At 47.4% G+C, this 15,646-nt stretch overlaps 1 protein-coding gene across 3 annotated transcripts in view; it reads right to left on the bottom strand.

The window, feature by feature from the left end:
* The window catches only part of CAPN3 (calpain 3), a 44,737-nt gene that overhangs the window by 9,318 nt on the left and 19,773 nt on the right, over positions 1-15,646 (bottom strand). Inside the window, exons 2-13 of one of the 3 annotated variants that reach the window (XM_088797159.1) lie at positions 13,366-13,435; positions 11,370-11,488; positions 9,308-9,441; positions 8,439-8,607; positions 7,459-7,602; positions 6,495-6,578; positions 5,506-5,591; positions 3,700-3,777; positions 2,756-2,916; positions 1,442-1,611; positions 1,090-1,101; positions 209-417 (exon numbers count right to left, since the gene is read on the bottom strand). In XM_088797159.1, coding sequence (XP_088653285.1) covers positions 209-417; positions 1,090-1,101; positions 1,442-1,611; positions 2,756-2,916; positions 3,700-3,777; positions 5,506-5,591; positions 6,495-6,578; positions 7,459-7,602; positions 8,439-8,607; positions 9,308-9,441; positions 11,370-11,488; positions 13,366-13,435 — 1,436 coding nt within the window. The remainder of the gene's footprint in view (positions 1-208; positions 418-1,089; positions 1,102-1,441; positions 1,612-2,755; positions 2,917-3,699; positions 3,778-5,505; positions 5,592-6,494; positions 6,579-7,458; positions 7,603-8,438; positions 8,608-9,307; positions 9,442-11,369; positions 11,489-13,365; positions 13,436-15,646) is intronic. The other 2 variants (XM_019725413.3, XM_088797160.1) reach the window with 2 other exon arrangements.

The following is a 15,646-nucleotide window of genomic DNA, read 5'->3' as shown; positions in this document are numbered from 1 at the left end:
CTGCTCTATCCTCAATAAATATCTGTGGGGTGACTGACTGAATGCATGAATAGGGGAGATGTGGCCAGTGGCTCAGGAGCGGAGGAAGAAGTGCAGCCTGGTCAACATACCCCAGGACTCCTGAGTCGAGCTGCCTCACGCCTCCAGTTTCTGGAGGCAGACACATGGGCTTGTAGGGATAGGTAGGGAAATCAGGGCTGGGACTCACTCAGAGAGGTTCCTTTTTTCAGAGAAGACCCGGAGGATGAATTCTCCCTCCTGGTGGGGCTCGTAGGTGGAGGGCACAATGACGTACTCGCTGGGAGGCAGGCGGAAGCGCTCAGACACCTCCCTCATGTTGATGTAGGTTTTGCTCCTGGCCTTGGAGGCGTTGTACAGGAAGAAGTCCTTCTGCAGATGCTGCTTGTTCCCGTGCATCTGAAGGAGAGAAGAGCCCAAGGGACGGCCCGTCCTGCTCACAGTCCCCCTCCAGGGGTCCATTCCCAACTGCCTGGTCACCCAGTTCACAGTCATGACCTAATTACTTATGTTTCCCAAGGCCTCAAATAGCTCAACATCCTTGGAGTTCCCTACCCCATTTCCTCTTCCTTTTCTGTTGTGTTTCAGAAGTGAAGGTCAAGTTTATCATTCCCCCACTCAGCGTCACTTATCAGAACTGCCTGCTGGTCAACTCTGAATCACTTCCAAGCTGGGGAGGAACCCCAAGGAGGTAGGAGGGGCCTTAGCTGGGGTCTGAGGGAGGCAATTCCTCCATCCCAAGGAGGACAGCACCCCTCAGGATGTGTCTATGTGACTATTTGTGGAAGTGTGTAATTGTGTGAGTGGGAATGTTAGTGATGTGGGCGTAAGTGTGAATGAGTGAATAAGAATGTGTGAAAGTATGTGTGTGACAGTCTCTGGTGGGAAGAGAGGAAGGGCACATCGTGAGGGTGGAGGTCAGGAGGTCACGCACCTGCTCTGCAGGCAAGGCCCTCTCCTAGCATAGTCCCGCCCACAAACCCCACCAGGAAGCTTCTCGTTGTGCCACAGACCAACCAAGGACCCCCAGGTAAAGCTGCACACAACTGCTGGCTGCTGCCACTTCTATACCTCTTCGGGAACCTTGAGGAAAAACAAAACGAAGATGCTCAGATACTGTGGATCTCAGATCTGAATGGGGACAAAAAGCTTGCAAGAAGGGAATGCCAGCAATTGTAGACTGAATGCCCAAGTCTGACTCCCCATGTACCTACCTGGCCACCCCCGCCCCATTCTACCAACCCCACCCTGGGGTTTTCCCACTTTTTACAAATATCTGAGAAGTTCTGACACCAGTAGACCTGATACCAGGAGTCCTAGGGGGTCACTGAATATTGGGGAAGCCAGAGGGGTCCTGTGGAAGCCCCGGAAGCCTCCTCCCTGAGAAGGCTTCCTGCGCTGCAGCTGGTCAGGGATTGCACACCTCGTAGATGGCGAAGCCTATGGTGAAGAGGTTGGCCCCAAGCTTCCGGTCCTTTCGCCGGTTCTTCTGCATCAGGGCCACCAGGAAGCTGCAGATCACCTCCGAGTCTTCGGGGTCATCGTCCTCTTCCAGGAGCTTCAGACGGTACTGTGGGTTGGTCCAGAAAGTATCTGTGCCCCCCAGAAAGGAAACGTGCATTCAGACTTGCCTCTCAGAGAAAGAGCAGGAAGGGAAATGAGACAGAGGGAACCTGTTAATCTGCATCTAGGTGCTCAGTAAATATGGAAGGAATGATTCAGGCATTTGTCTAATTATTTGGGGGGTGAAGGGCAGGCAGCCTGTACCTTTATACAGATGGAGCTGCATTGATTGGCTGTGTGCCTCTTCCTTCCTCTCTGAACTTTCATTCTCCGTCTTTGCTGATGGCTTTGCTTTCCTCACCTGTCCCTTAAATGTTGTTGGTTCCTGGACTTTGGTCCTAGGCCTCTTCTCTCACCCCGCCATTCTGCCCCATGAAGCTGTCTTATCCATCTCCAATTTTTAACTGCCCCCTACATGTTGAAGACACCTGAGCCATAGATCCCAGCCTCAATCTTGCTTTTGACTCCCTCCCTCCTTCCCTTCCTATCTCTCTTCTGTCTTTCTTCTCTTCCTTTCTTTCTTCTCTTCTTTCTATCCTTTCTTCCTTCTTTCCACAAATACATATCGAGTTCCGACCGTATAACCAAGTGCCATTCTAATCTGTGCATCCAATTCTCTATTACCCATCTTCACCTGGATATTCTACAGGTGCCTCTAATATTCCATGTCCCAAGCTAAACTCTCCTCCCTACAAGCCCACAATGAACTCCACCAAAGCAACACGCTGATGTTTTTCTGCTGTGTATCTTATATTGTGATGTTGACACCCTCCACTCAGGCCCCCAAACGGGGACTCTTGAAGTCATTCTTCCTTCCCCACACCACCCTATATTATTTCCCCTAAGCCCTCTTCCCTCCATCTGCTGCTCTTGATTTGGCCTAGGCTTTCATCTTCCCTGGCTTGAACTCGTGCAGTAGCTGCTAACTTGGTCCTCCAACCCCGTTCTCAGCATTATGAATACATTATTGTTCTGACACAATGTCCTATTTAAAAGTTACCAGGTCTCTATTGCAAACTCCTCAGCATGGCGGTTTCCTCCTCAGTAAAATAGGGAGGGTTTAATAAGATAATGTATGTCTGGGACGTAGCAGAAACTCGACAAATGCTAGTGAATATTATTCTACCTGGAACTTGTTCTGCGTGGACCCCTCCCCAGCCAGAGCTTCTCTCACCTGGGAAGTTGCGGCAGCCTCCGGCGGAGCAGCCCCTCACCCAGCGGCCCTCGTTCACGGACACCGTCCAGGTCTGAAGCTTGTCGGAGTCCAGGGCATCGGCCGTGAGGTTGCAGATCTCCAGCTTTGTGAAATGGTAGATGAAGTCGTCGTATGACATCCTGAGAGGTTGGAAGAAGAGAGAGACCCACATGGGAGGCTGGAAAAGGTAAGACTCTAGGGCTAACACAGCACAATAGAAGAGTCCAGAGGAACTTGGTCATGGTCCCACAGAGGACCCTGTTCTCCCTTTTTAGGGTAGACACTGTCAGTTCTGATGTATTCACCCCAAACTGTCATCTCTTTCAATGTGTCCTTTATGGGAGAGCTTGGCAGCAGTTCGGTTCTCCAAAAGGTTACCATGTGACTCTCCACTGGGGCCCAGGCACCATGCTAGTTATAAGAGAGAAACAGTTGGGGAAGGACAGACAATTAAGTAAGCAATCTTAAGGGTGATGAGTATCACAAATAAATAAATCCCAGTCCTGGGAAGACAAGGGGGTCCTGAAGAAAGTTCCCTTTAAGCTGAGACTTGAAGGGAGAGTAGAGATGATCTGAGTGAAGGTGAAGGTGGCATTGGGTGAGCAGAGTAAGTAGCGCTTCCTAGGCTCAGAAAACAGCTCTGTGAAGGCTGGAGAGCAAGTGGCTGGAGCAGCGTGCAAGATGGAGGGGCACAGGCGAGGCAGGAGCCACATGGTGCTGGCCTGGTCCCTGGCTCAGTCATCACCGGGACCTGACAGGCTCCTTTTAGAACCTCATCCTTTCTGGGCCTCCAGCTGGAGGAGGAGTGTAGTGTAGGTGCTGGAGCTCCCAAAGGCTGGACTCTGTCCAGGAACTGAAGTTTGGGAGTTCAGCTCCCTGCCCCACCCCTTACCCTTTGGGGTCCTCCTGGGTCCTGGACTCACCAGAACTCTCCATGCTCAGTGACCAGGTCCTGCAGACGGGCCTTCTCGTCTTTGTCTACAAAGCTCCAGTCCTTCCAACTGGAGAGAAAATGGAGGAATTATGGAAGGAGGAGGAAAGGAAGGCCCGATGTGGGTTGGGACAGGAGGTATCAAAGAAATGCAAGGAAGTTCAAAGAGTAGCCCATCTCTAAATTGCAGCTAATGTGACATCAAAATGCAAATCTGATCTGATCCCCTCACTGGGAAACCCAATAATTGCTTCCTACCAGCCTCACGAATAAGACCAAACTCCTTAAATGAGTTTATAAGGGCTTGACTTTTCTCTGGCTGAATCTTTTACCCCTCCTCATACTTTAAAGGTTAGGAGTTGGGCTCTGGAAATAAACTGGGATTCCAGTTTAATAATACCAGTACTAGCTATGGGACCACGGACCCGTCACTTCACCTCCCTCAGCTTCTGTTTTCTCAACTGCAGAAGGGGAATGATTACATATCACCTACTATGATGAGCAATACGTGAAATAATGCATATGCAACACTTGTAGAACAGTGCCCATCATCTAGTAAGTGACTGAGTTACCAAGACAAAGACCAGGCACATAAACATCTCCTTTCTCCTGCCACCCCAGGAAACAGCCCAGCTTATGTTTTTAAAGACTGAACGGTTTTTATACACACTCTCTCTCCTGAAGAGGCTGGAAATGAAGCACATTTGTGTTCCAGGAATGCTGAGGAGAATGAAACTAAACTGGGTTGTCCCTGGACAGGTAAGGGATTGAGGATATTTATCTCAATTACTATTAGTGTTTGTCCATCCCACTGGGAACTTAAAGTCAACAGGGGCAGGGCCCATGTCTCTATGTTCATTTCTGAGTCCCCAGACTGTAGCATGGGACCTGGCACACACTCAGCACCATGGAAGTAAGGATTTGTTATGTGGATAAGTGAAGGCAAGACAGGACCAGCATCTATCACAGTCTTTTAAGGGAGGCTACCTTCTCACAGAATATCCCCACTGCTTAGACCCGAGCCTGCTAGTCAGTAGGTGCTCAGTAGATACTTGCTAAGTGAAGGAATGGCTGAATGAACCAGTAATTACCGTGCCCTGGGATGAGAGCTATAAGCACAGGGGCCAAGGGCACACAGAGCCTGGGGGTGGTCCTTCTCAGCTACTGAATAGCAGTGGAGCTCACGGGGCTGCGCTCCACTCAGTAAGGCAGTCAGGACCAGTGACTGGGGTGGCAGCATAAAGTAACTGTTCTGGAGCCTTCATCATGACTTCCCCACGTCTGTCATTTTTGCTGCCCCCAGTCTGTGGCTCTCAGTGATAAGCAGTCAAGTTCTTTCGAAGGGTCTGTGCACCTTTTTGGGATGACAGTGAGAGAGAGGAGAACTTAGCACTGGCTAAGCACTCTCCAGACATGGTCACACTTTCTCCTCATAACAGCCCACCAGGGATGTGCTGATATCATTCCCATTTGACAGATGAGACAACTGGGACTCCGAGAAGGGAAATCACGTGTCCAGTCCAGACCCCTGCATTAAGACTCCCCTCCTACCTGGACCTAGCCCATGCTTTCTAGAATCTTTCCTTTCCAGGCAATGGATATCAGCAAGCACTCTGGCTCCCAGGCGCTCCTGGCTCTGTTCCTAGCCCTTCCCTGCAGTCCACATCCCTCTTCTCTGCGGATCATTGGTTTTGAGTGTAATTTTAGGTCAAGCATTTGTAGTACTCTCATGGCTTTGCACCCAGCCAGCCTTGGCCCAGGCCCTATGGTCCCTGCTCGTGGAAATCCCCTCACCTACCCAGCACTCCAGGAGCCGTTCCACTCCACCTGGCCCCAGGGGTTCCGCAGCCGCACCAGCTTCACTTTCTCATCTTTGAACAGGGTCTTGGGCAAAGAGAAAAAGCTCTCACTCTCTGGGGATTTTCTGGAAAGGGAGGTTTTCTGTCTTGCCCTGAGGGCTGGGACAGGGATGGGGAGAGAATCCCACAGAGGGAGCTGCCTTGCCTGGTTTTGGTCAAGAAGACTAATCAGAAGCTCCCTGTGGAAGGGCATGGTGAGAGGTCAGAACCAAGGACTGAGTCCATGGGACGCGGCCATCGCCTCACCATCTTCTCAGAAGTCATTTTCCCAGTGAACATCCAGCCATTATGAGCTTTGGGGATGGAGGCAGGGCATATACTGTAGGGCCCCAACTAGCACATTAGATGTCTTTGTGTGAATGAGGAGAAAACGTCCCTACTGCCTGAGGAACTGCAGACAAGTGTCCCATGGAGCTGGACCAATCAGAAAAAGGTGCCGCTTCCTGCAGTCTGCTGCGCGGGCTGCTGCAGACGACTGCCCATGTCTACCCATCCCTGTGTGCAGGGCACAACCCACCCAACTATGCACAATGGGTCTGACAAGGTTCCTGTCTGTCACATGACCCAGTAAAGGCCAGATGGCCCAGGAGCAAACCATAACTGTTTGGCCATTAGAGAACAAGAAACAAGAGAGCCCATGAAATCTTCATAAAACCAAAGTGATTTCTATTTGTTCCTTGGAAATGTTGGGGAAATTGCCATCTTTAGCACTAAAAACAAAGATCAACTGAGCACCATCTGGTGGCAAGATCCACTCCTACCAGTCCCAGTGGTGCCCTCACACCCCAGGCATTTGGCCTGAGCCTTGAGTCCCTGACAGGAGGCCAGCTCTGCAGATGCAAAGGGACATAGAAAGCTAAGTCCTGACTTTGGGAGCTTAACCCAACTACCTCCTCAAGTCCCGTCCCTCCAAACCCCACAGGCTCACCTCCTCCAGCCCGGTGACCGAGTAGGCATGGCCTTTGACGAGCCCACAGGCCATTCGTGTCTCATACTGAACTGGAACAATTGTCTGTGGAGCAAAATCCAGACAGCCTGTCAGGGGTTAGGGAGCAAAAGTCCTGCCCCTGAGACAGTTCATACTGGTTCATGTTCTGGCTTCTGCAAGGACAAGGAGTCCTCTATGCCCTGAAAGTTTGCCTCCTGGCAACTTTCATGAGAAGACCCTCAGGTATTGTAGGAGACACATTAAGAACATCATTCTTATTGGAACATTAAGAATATAACGTTAACTGAAAAAAAAGCATGTTGCAAAGAGGTACATACAGTATGACAAGATTTTAAAAATAAAAATTTAGATTCAATGTATGCATAGAAAAATCCTGGAAGGACAAATACCAAATGTTAACGAAGAGTTATTACCTTTAGTTGGGGTTAAGTTAGATTCAAGTTTCTTCTGCTTTACTATATAGCTCAGTATTCTTCAGTGAGTACATCTTACTTGTGAAAGTACTAGAATATAAGCTTTATGAAGGGAGAGACTTTGCTTTAGTGAACAAAGAGGAATTTTCTTCGTTTGCTAGAAGAGTGCTTGGCGCCTAGTAAGAGCTCAGTAAATATGTGTTGAATGAGTAAATGAGCGAATTAGAAGAAAAGAAACACTTTAAAATAAATGAAGTCTCTCTTATATTTCTTCCTGTTAATTTGTTATCAGAGAAACTGCCTGGACCATGGAGTATGAAGGAGATCCCACAGAGATGCCCTCCAAATCCTCTCTCCCACCTGCTTCAGGAGCCTTGGGGTGGGTAGGTTATTCCACCCCAGGTCCTTGGGAGGCCCCAGGTGGGGGGTCTGTGTGTAAGGCACTGGCTGCTGAGGGGAGTGTGACACCAGCGGGGCTGGGTCATGCAGATTGGAGGGATGGTCAGTCTGACAATTGGAGATGTACACACCCGTGTCGCTCTGTCATCCGAGCCAGTGGGGACGAGGTCTGAGTCCCTGAGCAGTGAGTTATCCATATTCCTCACCATCCGTGCAATCAACTCGCCCATATTCAGCCCAGAAGGAGAGGTTCCATAGGTCATGTTTGTGCCATCCTGAGGCCCAGTGGGAAGGGCAGGGTGCAATTCAGGAGAGGGGGATAGAACAAACAAAGCAGGGTGATAAAAAGGGAAGGAGACAGAAGGAAGGGAAGGGACAGATGAAAGAAAAGAGGAGACATAAACAGAGCATGAATGGAAAGATGGAGAAAAGTGATACAGGAAGAAAATGTTCATCTATGACTGTGTTACGCTAGCTGATCTTCCCAAGCCCACCATTGGTAGTACCGGGAAAGGAAGGAACGGGAATTCACCTTGGGCTCCTTCTTCTGTAAAGGAAAGCATCTAAGGCTATTATACACTGAGCACCCTCCAGGGCACGTGTGTCTCCTGAAATTCAGGAGGCATGGCCAGTCTACCATTTCCTCTCCCTTGTCTCCGGTCTCAGTTCAAACCACTTTGTTGCACTGAGAGGGGCACTGCAGACTGAGCTTCTCCAGATTACAACACAAAGCCTCAAGTGAGAGATATGGTCACAGCACAATGACTGGAAAGCTTTCTTAGGGAACCAGTGGGCTCAGGTCCAGAGCCACGTATGTGGCCTGCTGAATGGGAACGTGCTGGAACTGAGCAGTTCCAGACACAGAGGCCCACACTGGCATAGGCCTTTGGACATATTTCCAATATTGCAGGGCTTGGAATGTCCTTGCCCAATCAGTTTATTGAAAATCCCCAGGAACTCTTCTCCCTTGAGAAGAGTTGAGAGACACTTCCTACTTCCTAAAACAAAACATTCACCCCATCCCAGAGGAGGGCCTTATGCTGCTGTTCATTGGATCAGGCTTCCCGATATTTGGCTCCTCCCTGCCCTGCACCCCACCCCCCAGACTTACATCAATGGAGCAGCCCATGAGGGAACCTCTCTCAATGGCTTTCTTCATGATTTTGTACATGTCTCTGGGAGCATCCTTGATCTCAAAAAACTCTGTCACTCCTCCTGTGAAGTCCTCCATGGCTTCTGTAGTGTTCCCACCTTTCAGAGCTTCGTAGGAACCATGAAGCCTTGGAGAGAAGATGAAGACCAATCTGGGGTCACAGGGTTCCAGAAAACATGACCCAGGCACCATTGGCACCAGAACTTTAGTCTTGGGTCCTGTGATGTTTCCCTCATCCAGTTTTCCAACCACCCTGAAAGCTAATGGATAGGTACTATGATTCCCTTTCTTCACAGTGGAGAAACTGAGCTCCAGAGGCTAAGTGGCTCACCCAGGGCCACAGACCCAGAACACTGGGACCAGAGCCTAGCTATTCGTACTTTCTGATGGTCCTCTTTCCACCACACCCTGAACCCTGAGGGAGGGCTCCAATGAAGCCATCAGTAGCTGGGGTGGGGCTTCTAAGTTGAGAGACAATATGACTTTATTAATATACTGCAAGCTCACAAGGTTGAGCCAAGCAAGACCCTGGGATTTGAGCTCCAGAAATACAATGCTTGGATCCAGGACTTGTAATGCCCCCATGACAACAGAATTAAAGAGCTCACTCTGGGAAGCTAAAGCTACAGATTTCCTACGCGTGTCTCCATTTCTATTCTTAAACATAGTGTTTTTAGTTAGAGCTGTTTCTGCCTGGACTTGATTTTTCTCTGACTTTGGGTCACAGTTGATTTCTCTCTCTCCTCTCATGAGTGAGACATTGGCTGGATTTTGTAACCCATCTCCTCATTTCTAGACCTGCCTCACATTCGAAAGTATTGTCTTACTTAGCGTATGCCTTCTCCAGCAAAGCACTCCAGAACTCATTGCGGTGGTTGGATTTGGTGAAAACCAGTTGATTGTTGTAAGTTGGCAGGCAGTCATCAATAACCACGTCCACCCAGTCTCCGTAGCGCCAGAACTGAACAGAAGCATCAAGCAGAGAATCACATCCTCAGATTACCATTGGGAAACGTGTCCCCACCCCGCATGTCTTAGAGGTCTCTTTGATCCCAGGGCAGTCCCATTTCCTTGGTTCTGCATCTTGGTGCTTGTTCTACTATTCTGGGTTTGGGGTGTGTGAATCTTTCTCTAACTGGACTGTGAGCTCCTTGAAGGCAGGAAGTGAATTACCACTTTGTCTCTTCCGCAGAGTCCAGCCCAGTACTGGGGCGATAGGTCTGTGACTATGTGAGGACTTGGAATTTTCATTCTCCAGCTCAGTAAGTCTGGGATGGGGCCTAGGTATCAGTATTTTTAGGTATGGCAGCTGATTCTAATGTGCAGTCAGGGTTGAGAACTATGGGTCTAGGTGAAGGCGATGTATTGATTTATGAATTTCTTCATTGACAAACAAGGTATATAAATTGCTGCTGAAGAAGAAGATTGATTGCCATGGAAGAAAAAGTGACCAGAACATGTGGGGTAGGAACACACTCAGACTGTAGAGCAGGAAGCAGGAACGTTGTCCCATAATCGCAATTCTGGATGTTGTTCTTTTATTCCCCCACCCTTCCATTCAAACAATTGTTCTCAGTCTAGTTGTGTAGGACGCAGCTCCCTGGCCCTGCTGGTATTATGAGCCTTGCGCTCCACCCCCCCCGCCCCCCGGCTGAGGCAGTTGGTCACTGGCTGTTGGTTGGCTGCTCACAGCAGCTCTCACCGGCTGCCAGCCGGCCACTCATGCTGGCCCATTTCAGCCCATGGCAGCCCATGGCAGCCCACAGCAACCCAAGCCATTGTTCACAATCTTAGCTGTAGAAGGCGCAGCTCACTGGCCCATGTGGGAATCGAACTGGTGATCTCGGCAGGAGCGCTGTGCTCCAACCACCTGAGCCACCTGGCCCTGTTGTTCTTTTTGAACACTCATTTTTAACTGAAGAAAGCCAAATGTAGTTTAATTTCCTTCTAATGACATTTCCCCCATTATTGATAATAAGGCAAGAATCTGACTGGTCTTTGCATTTATGTCCCTTTAGATATCAGACCCCTTAAATATCAGAGGGAAACTAGCAGCTTGATGGCACAAGGGAGAAACAGAATTCAGAGCCTGGCTGCCCTGCGCACGCTCGGACAGCAGCAGGATCCTGAACCTGAAGGCACCTTTCTGAGGCCTTCAGTCCTGAGGCACAGGATCAGGAGGTACAGCTGATCATTCGGTCAGTCCCAGGACATTAGGAGTCTTCAGTGCTGAGACAGATGGATGCCTCAAAACCCCAGTAGCTGCTAGATCCTCACATATTGAACTCACTCAGTCCTGGGCCAGCACCAGGATTTGGCTCTATGCCAGGAAAATTTGGATCCAGAAAATGTCCAATGGCCAAATTGATTCTGGAACTAAGACTCATTTCTGGGCCAACCAGAAGCCTGGTCCTCAAATTAACCAGACATTTCTTTCAGAGCCTAGAAGAAGTGAATAACAGAGTTGGTATAGACCTACCTTAAAGGGAAACAAGTAAGCAGGAGCCACAGTCGTGGACCCAGTGTCCTTTATAACCTAAAGGGCCCTAGGGATTCTCAGTGCAAATATTTCCGGGACCTACTTAAGAAGGGCTGTGGGTAATGACAGCAGCCAGCCAGCTGGAGAAGCAAAAATAGACCTGCAGGTCCGCAAACAGGATGTCTTCCCGCCTTTCTGCGGAGTAGTGGAAGGTGTGAGTGTTGGGGGTGTAGTGGCGCAGAGATAACAGCTGCTTCCTCACAGGCTTGAGGCCATAAGGGGGTCACTGCCCACAGCCATGGCTGGGAGGATGGATGAAACCGTTTCTGGAGCTGCTGGGAAGCCAAGGCCTGGAGACAGTGGATGGTGGACGGCAGCTGGCCCTCTTAACTATACTCCCATTACCTCACCTGGAAGTGGAAAATCCCGGCGTAGTTTTCGGTGAAACTCTGATCATGGGGTATGACTCGGAAAAGCAGGTGCTCGTTCAGGGTCAGGCAAGCAATGGCTGCGAGAAACCAGCAGTCACCTGTAGGCAAGCATGTGGTACAGGTCACAGGAGTGGCCTGCATCTCCAGGGAAGAAAGAGACCCAATCCCTGCAGACTGCTCCACTTCTTTGAAGAATGGGGTTCAAGTGGTGCTCACTGTCCTACTTTCAGATCTAACCATACAGAAGTGTCAACCAGGGAGGGAGTTTGACAGCAATTCCTTGACAATGCGATCAACAGGGTAACTTACACCCTGCCTTTCCTGAAGGCTGCAGGCGAGTCCTCTATCTGCAGTATAAGCTCACTTCCTTTTGGGACCTCATTGGAGAGAGAATAATAGGTCATAATTGGGTCCTTTCTCCTAAAACCTGTGGGAAATCCACCCTGCCCTGTATCTTTGCCTTGTGAGTCCATTTCCCCTTCTGACCTCAGCCGAGACTGAGAGCCACCAGTCAAGTGGGTTTGTATTGTAAGGAAAGACAGTTAGGCAGCTGCCCTGGAACCAGTCTGCAGGGGGCACTAAGACATCGCTGGCAATGGAATGAGATGGGGACATTTTCCTATTCTCTGAACTTCCTTTTTTGGCGGAGTACTGTATGTAGTCTGAGCCGACACTACTGTGTGTGTGTGTGTGTGTGTGTGTGTGTGTGTGTGTGTGTGCCCAAAGGGCACACCTGTACATTGACAGTCACAGAATGCTTTCTAAGGAGGATAGGTTAAGTTACGTAAGGCCTTTAGTTCTTTAGTTTGCTCTGTGGGATGTGATAGCAACTTTGAGACTGCAGAGAGAGGCTGAGAGCTGCCAGCAGCCCCCATCCCCCTGGTCCCCACCGAGGCAGCTACACTTTCCTTTGAAATAGTGTATTGGTTAGAAGGCCCAGATTACTACCGTTTCCCCAAAAATAAGACCTAGCTGGACAATCAGTTCTAATGCGTCTTTTGGAACAAAAATTAATATAAGATGCAGGATTATATTATATTATATTATATTATATTATATTATATTATATTATATTATATTAAAGACCTTGTCTTATAGTAAAATAAGACCGGGTCTTATATTAATTTTTGCTCCAAATGACACATTAGAGCTGATTGTCCAGCTAGGCCTTATTTTTTGGGAAACACGGTAGCTTGTCCAGGCCTCCACAGGCAGCCTTTCCTCAGGTGCAGGAACCTAGATATCCAAAACCTCCTCAGCCTCTCCTTTTGGGATCCAAATTAGTCAGATTCCTTTCATTTGGTCTGTGCCCTTTACCTTCAAGTTTTAAATTGTCTGTTGATATTCTCTCCAACTTTACTTCACAGAGCTTTTAGCAGCCCACACCAAAGATAATTCTTCCTGTGTAAGAGGCTGGGAGAGGGGAAGGTCTGATGGAACAGCAAACTAACCAAACAGAAAATTGGATGCTTATCTATGTGACAAACGTTTTTGTTGAAAGACTCCCTTAACATGGTGCTATTCTGAGGCAATTTAAACAAGAGTTCGAGTTACAAGTGTTCTTTTCGGTAAGGCATTTTGTGTGCATACATAGATTCTACGTGCCCAAGGGACATGCTTCAGAGCTGTCTTTTTAGGATGACGGGAACACTCAAATGCAGGGCTTGTCTTGCTGTGTGGCATGTGTAAATGTCCTCAAGACTCTAGAGGGGAGGTGGTGGGATGAGGCCTACCTCCTGTGACACAAGAGAATGAGGTGGTGGGATGAGGCCTACCTCCTGTGACACAATGAGAAATGTGGGAGGAACAGAAATTAAAGGAATCAATCACCAGCACATAATGTTATAAAACCCTCCTCCCCAAAATTCATTAAAAGCAAAACCAGATTATTATCCCTTTACTTCCTGTAAAAGGATCCTACCTTTTAATCACCCCTTGATTGTTTGGCTGTATATAACCAGAGGGACTTTCCTACCTAATTCTCCTTGACAGATGTCAGTTCTATTGGCTCCACCAATGATAAATCGGGGATTCTCGCAAATTTCCTGTGAAACAGAAAGGAAAGAATAACAGCAGTAGTAGTAGAGTCTTGCAAATCTCCTGTGAAACAAAAAGGAAAGAATAACAGCAATAGTAGCTATTCTTATTGAGGTCTATTATGTAGTACCAGCCTACAGTATCAGGAGTTTTACAGACACCACTCATTCAAGCCTCCAGAAGCAGCCTGTGAATTGGATATTATTCTTATTTTTTCAGATAAGGAAACCGAGGCTCAGAGGTTTTAAGAAACTTGCCCAAGGACACACAGCCCATAAGTGGTAGAAACCAGAAGCATGCTTCCTTTTCATGTTGTTCCAAATTGCTCCCTCCCACTGACATACTGTCTTATTTAGGATGCACCCTGAGAGGGCAGTGTCATCACTGTCACAACTTTGGCAAAGGGACAGCAGAAGGCATAGGTCTTGGGTTGTTGTTGTTTTTTCTATGACAGGAAAAGAGGTGCAGGAGAAAAAAGAAGGATCTTTCTCCCCAAGAGGTGGTAACAGATATTTAGAGTCAGCATATGTCCCAGGGTCCACATCACTTGAGAACTGGGGAGACCAGAGAGTAGATTTGGTGTGGGCCTTGCAGACCTTCCTGTCTGTTGGAGAGTGCACTTCTTTATTTAAGCTAACCCAATCTGGCATTCCTGGCCCAGCAATTATGTGTGACCCAACAGAGGCCAACAGAGGATGCTTTTGTTTTTGTTTGGATGTAAATTTTAAAATTTTGAAATAATTATAGATTCTGTTTTGGTGTGAACACCTTCTTCACAGCTTCCAGCAGTCTTGCTATCCATGTGATGCAGCCCTCTCTCCCTGCCCCTCTATCTTCCCTGTCCCCCCTCCATCAAAACAACCCAGTACACCCAAGTGAGCTGAGGCTCCCTGCACGCTGGGATGCTGCTGGATGGAAAGTCTTGCTTAGACCACACCACACACACTTCCCATCTGAAATTCTTAATGCAACGGGAGGATAAACCCAAACCAATACTTTTTTAGAAGGTTACCTACAGGCGGAGGGAGGAAATAAGGTGATGGGAATATAGATGGATGTAAAACTCTGAATATAACTGAAAATAGTTTTGACTTAGGAATCATGTAAATTTTTACAGAATTAAAAGCCAAAATTAAAGAAAAGTTTAAAAAGCAATCTGTAACATCTGAAAGCAATTTGAAGCAAAGGAACCTAACTGCATATCAAGTTAATGGCATGACTATACACATAAAAAGAATGAGTTCAAGTGACTTAAAATATAACATTTTGGCTGTTTATCCCTTGTGGGATATATCCTAAGGTCAAAAACCAAAACCATAAAAAATAGAAACCATAAGAAATAATAATAATATTATTATAATTTTAAAATTTTGACATGCTGAATGTAGAGTAAAATAAATAAAGACTTACGTTAATGTCGTTAGGCACCAAGTTTTTTTTGTTTTTTTTTTAGTGGAAAAGAAAATATATAAAATTATAAACCCGAATAACTTAAGTAACAATCCTGAAATGTTAAAATTGAATTGGATATACTTGTATAACACATGATTTAATTTTGTCTTTCTAAAAATTATTTCCTATCTCTGTGTACAAAGGAAGAAAGAAAGGAAGGAAGGAAGGATGGAAGGAAGGAAGGAAGGAAGAAAGAAAAGCAAAAACAATCTGATAGTAAAGAGTATATCAACTTCTAGATTGTGGTCTTTAAAAACCATTTCCCAATAATAAAATGTAAAACTCATTATTCCAAACAAGACTCTTTCCTCTTAAAAACTAAAGAAGTCAATTAAAGTATAGTGGACAAATATTATTTTTGTCTCCTCAGTGTTTTGCATCCTTAGAATACATTCTCCCTTCAGTTTTCCACTGGGGAGCAATCTCACTGTCATCCCATGTTGTTCTAATGGGCTTCCCCCTTCACTCAGCTCCCCATGTATAGTAGGGGCAATTAGAGTGAGAGTGGTTAGTTTGGGATGGGCACATGACCAAATCTGGGCCAGTGAGATAGAGGCCAAGACTTTTGTTGTAACTATTGAGAAAAAAATACATCCTTCTACTGGAGTTGCTAAACTGCTCAGCCTGAAGCTGCTGGTGGCATTTTTGCCCCATTGTGAAGTTAGCCTGCTTGAGAATAAAGCCAACTCAGAGGAAACAGTTGGGGAAGGGGGGGTGTCAGAGGAAGGAGATGATAGATAGATAGATAGATAGATAGATAGATAGAT

Source organism: Rhinolophus sinicus, chromosome 3 (assembly GCF_057876585.1).
Source record: "Rhinolophus sinicus isolate RSI-liver-muscle chromosome 3, RSI-T2T, whole genome shotgun sequence".
NCBI lineage: Eukaryota > Metazoa > Chordata > Mammalia > Chiroptera > Rhinolophidae > Rhinolophus > Rhinolophus sinicus.
Note: the sequence above shows the minus strand (reverse complement) of the source record. Positions and strands in the feature narration are given on the sequence as shown.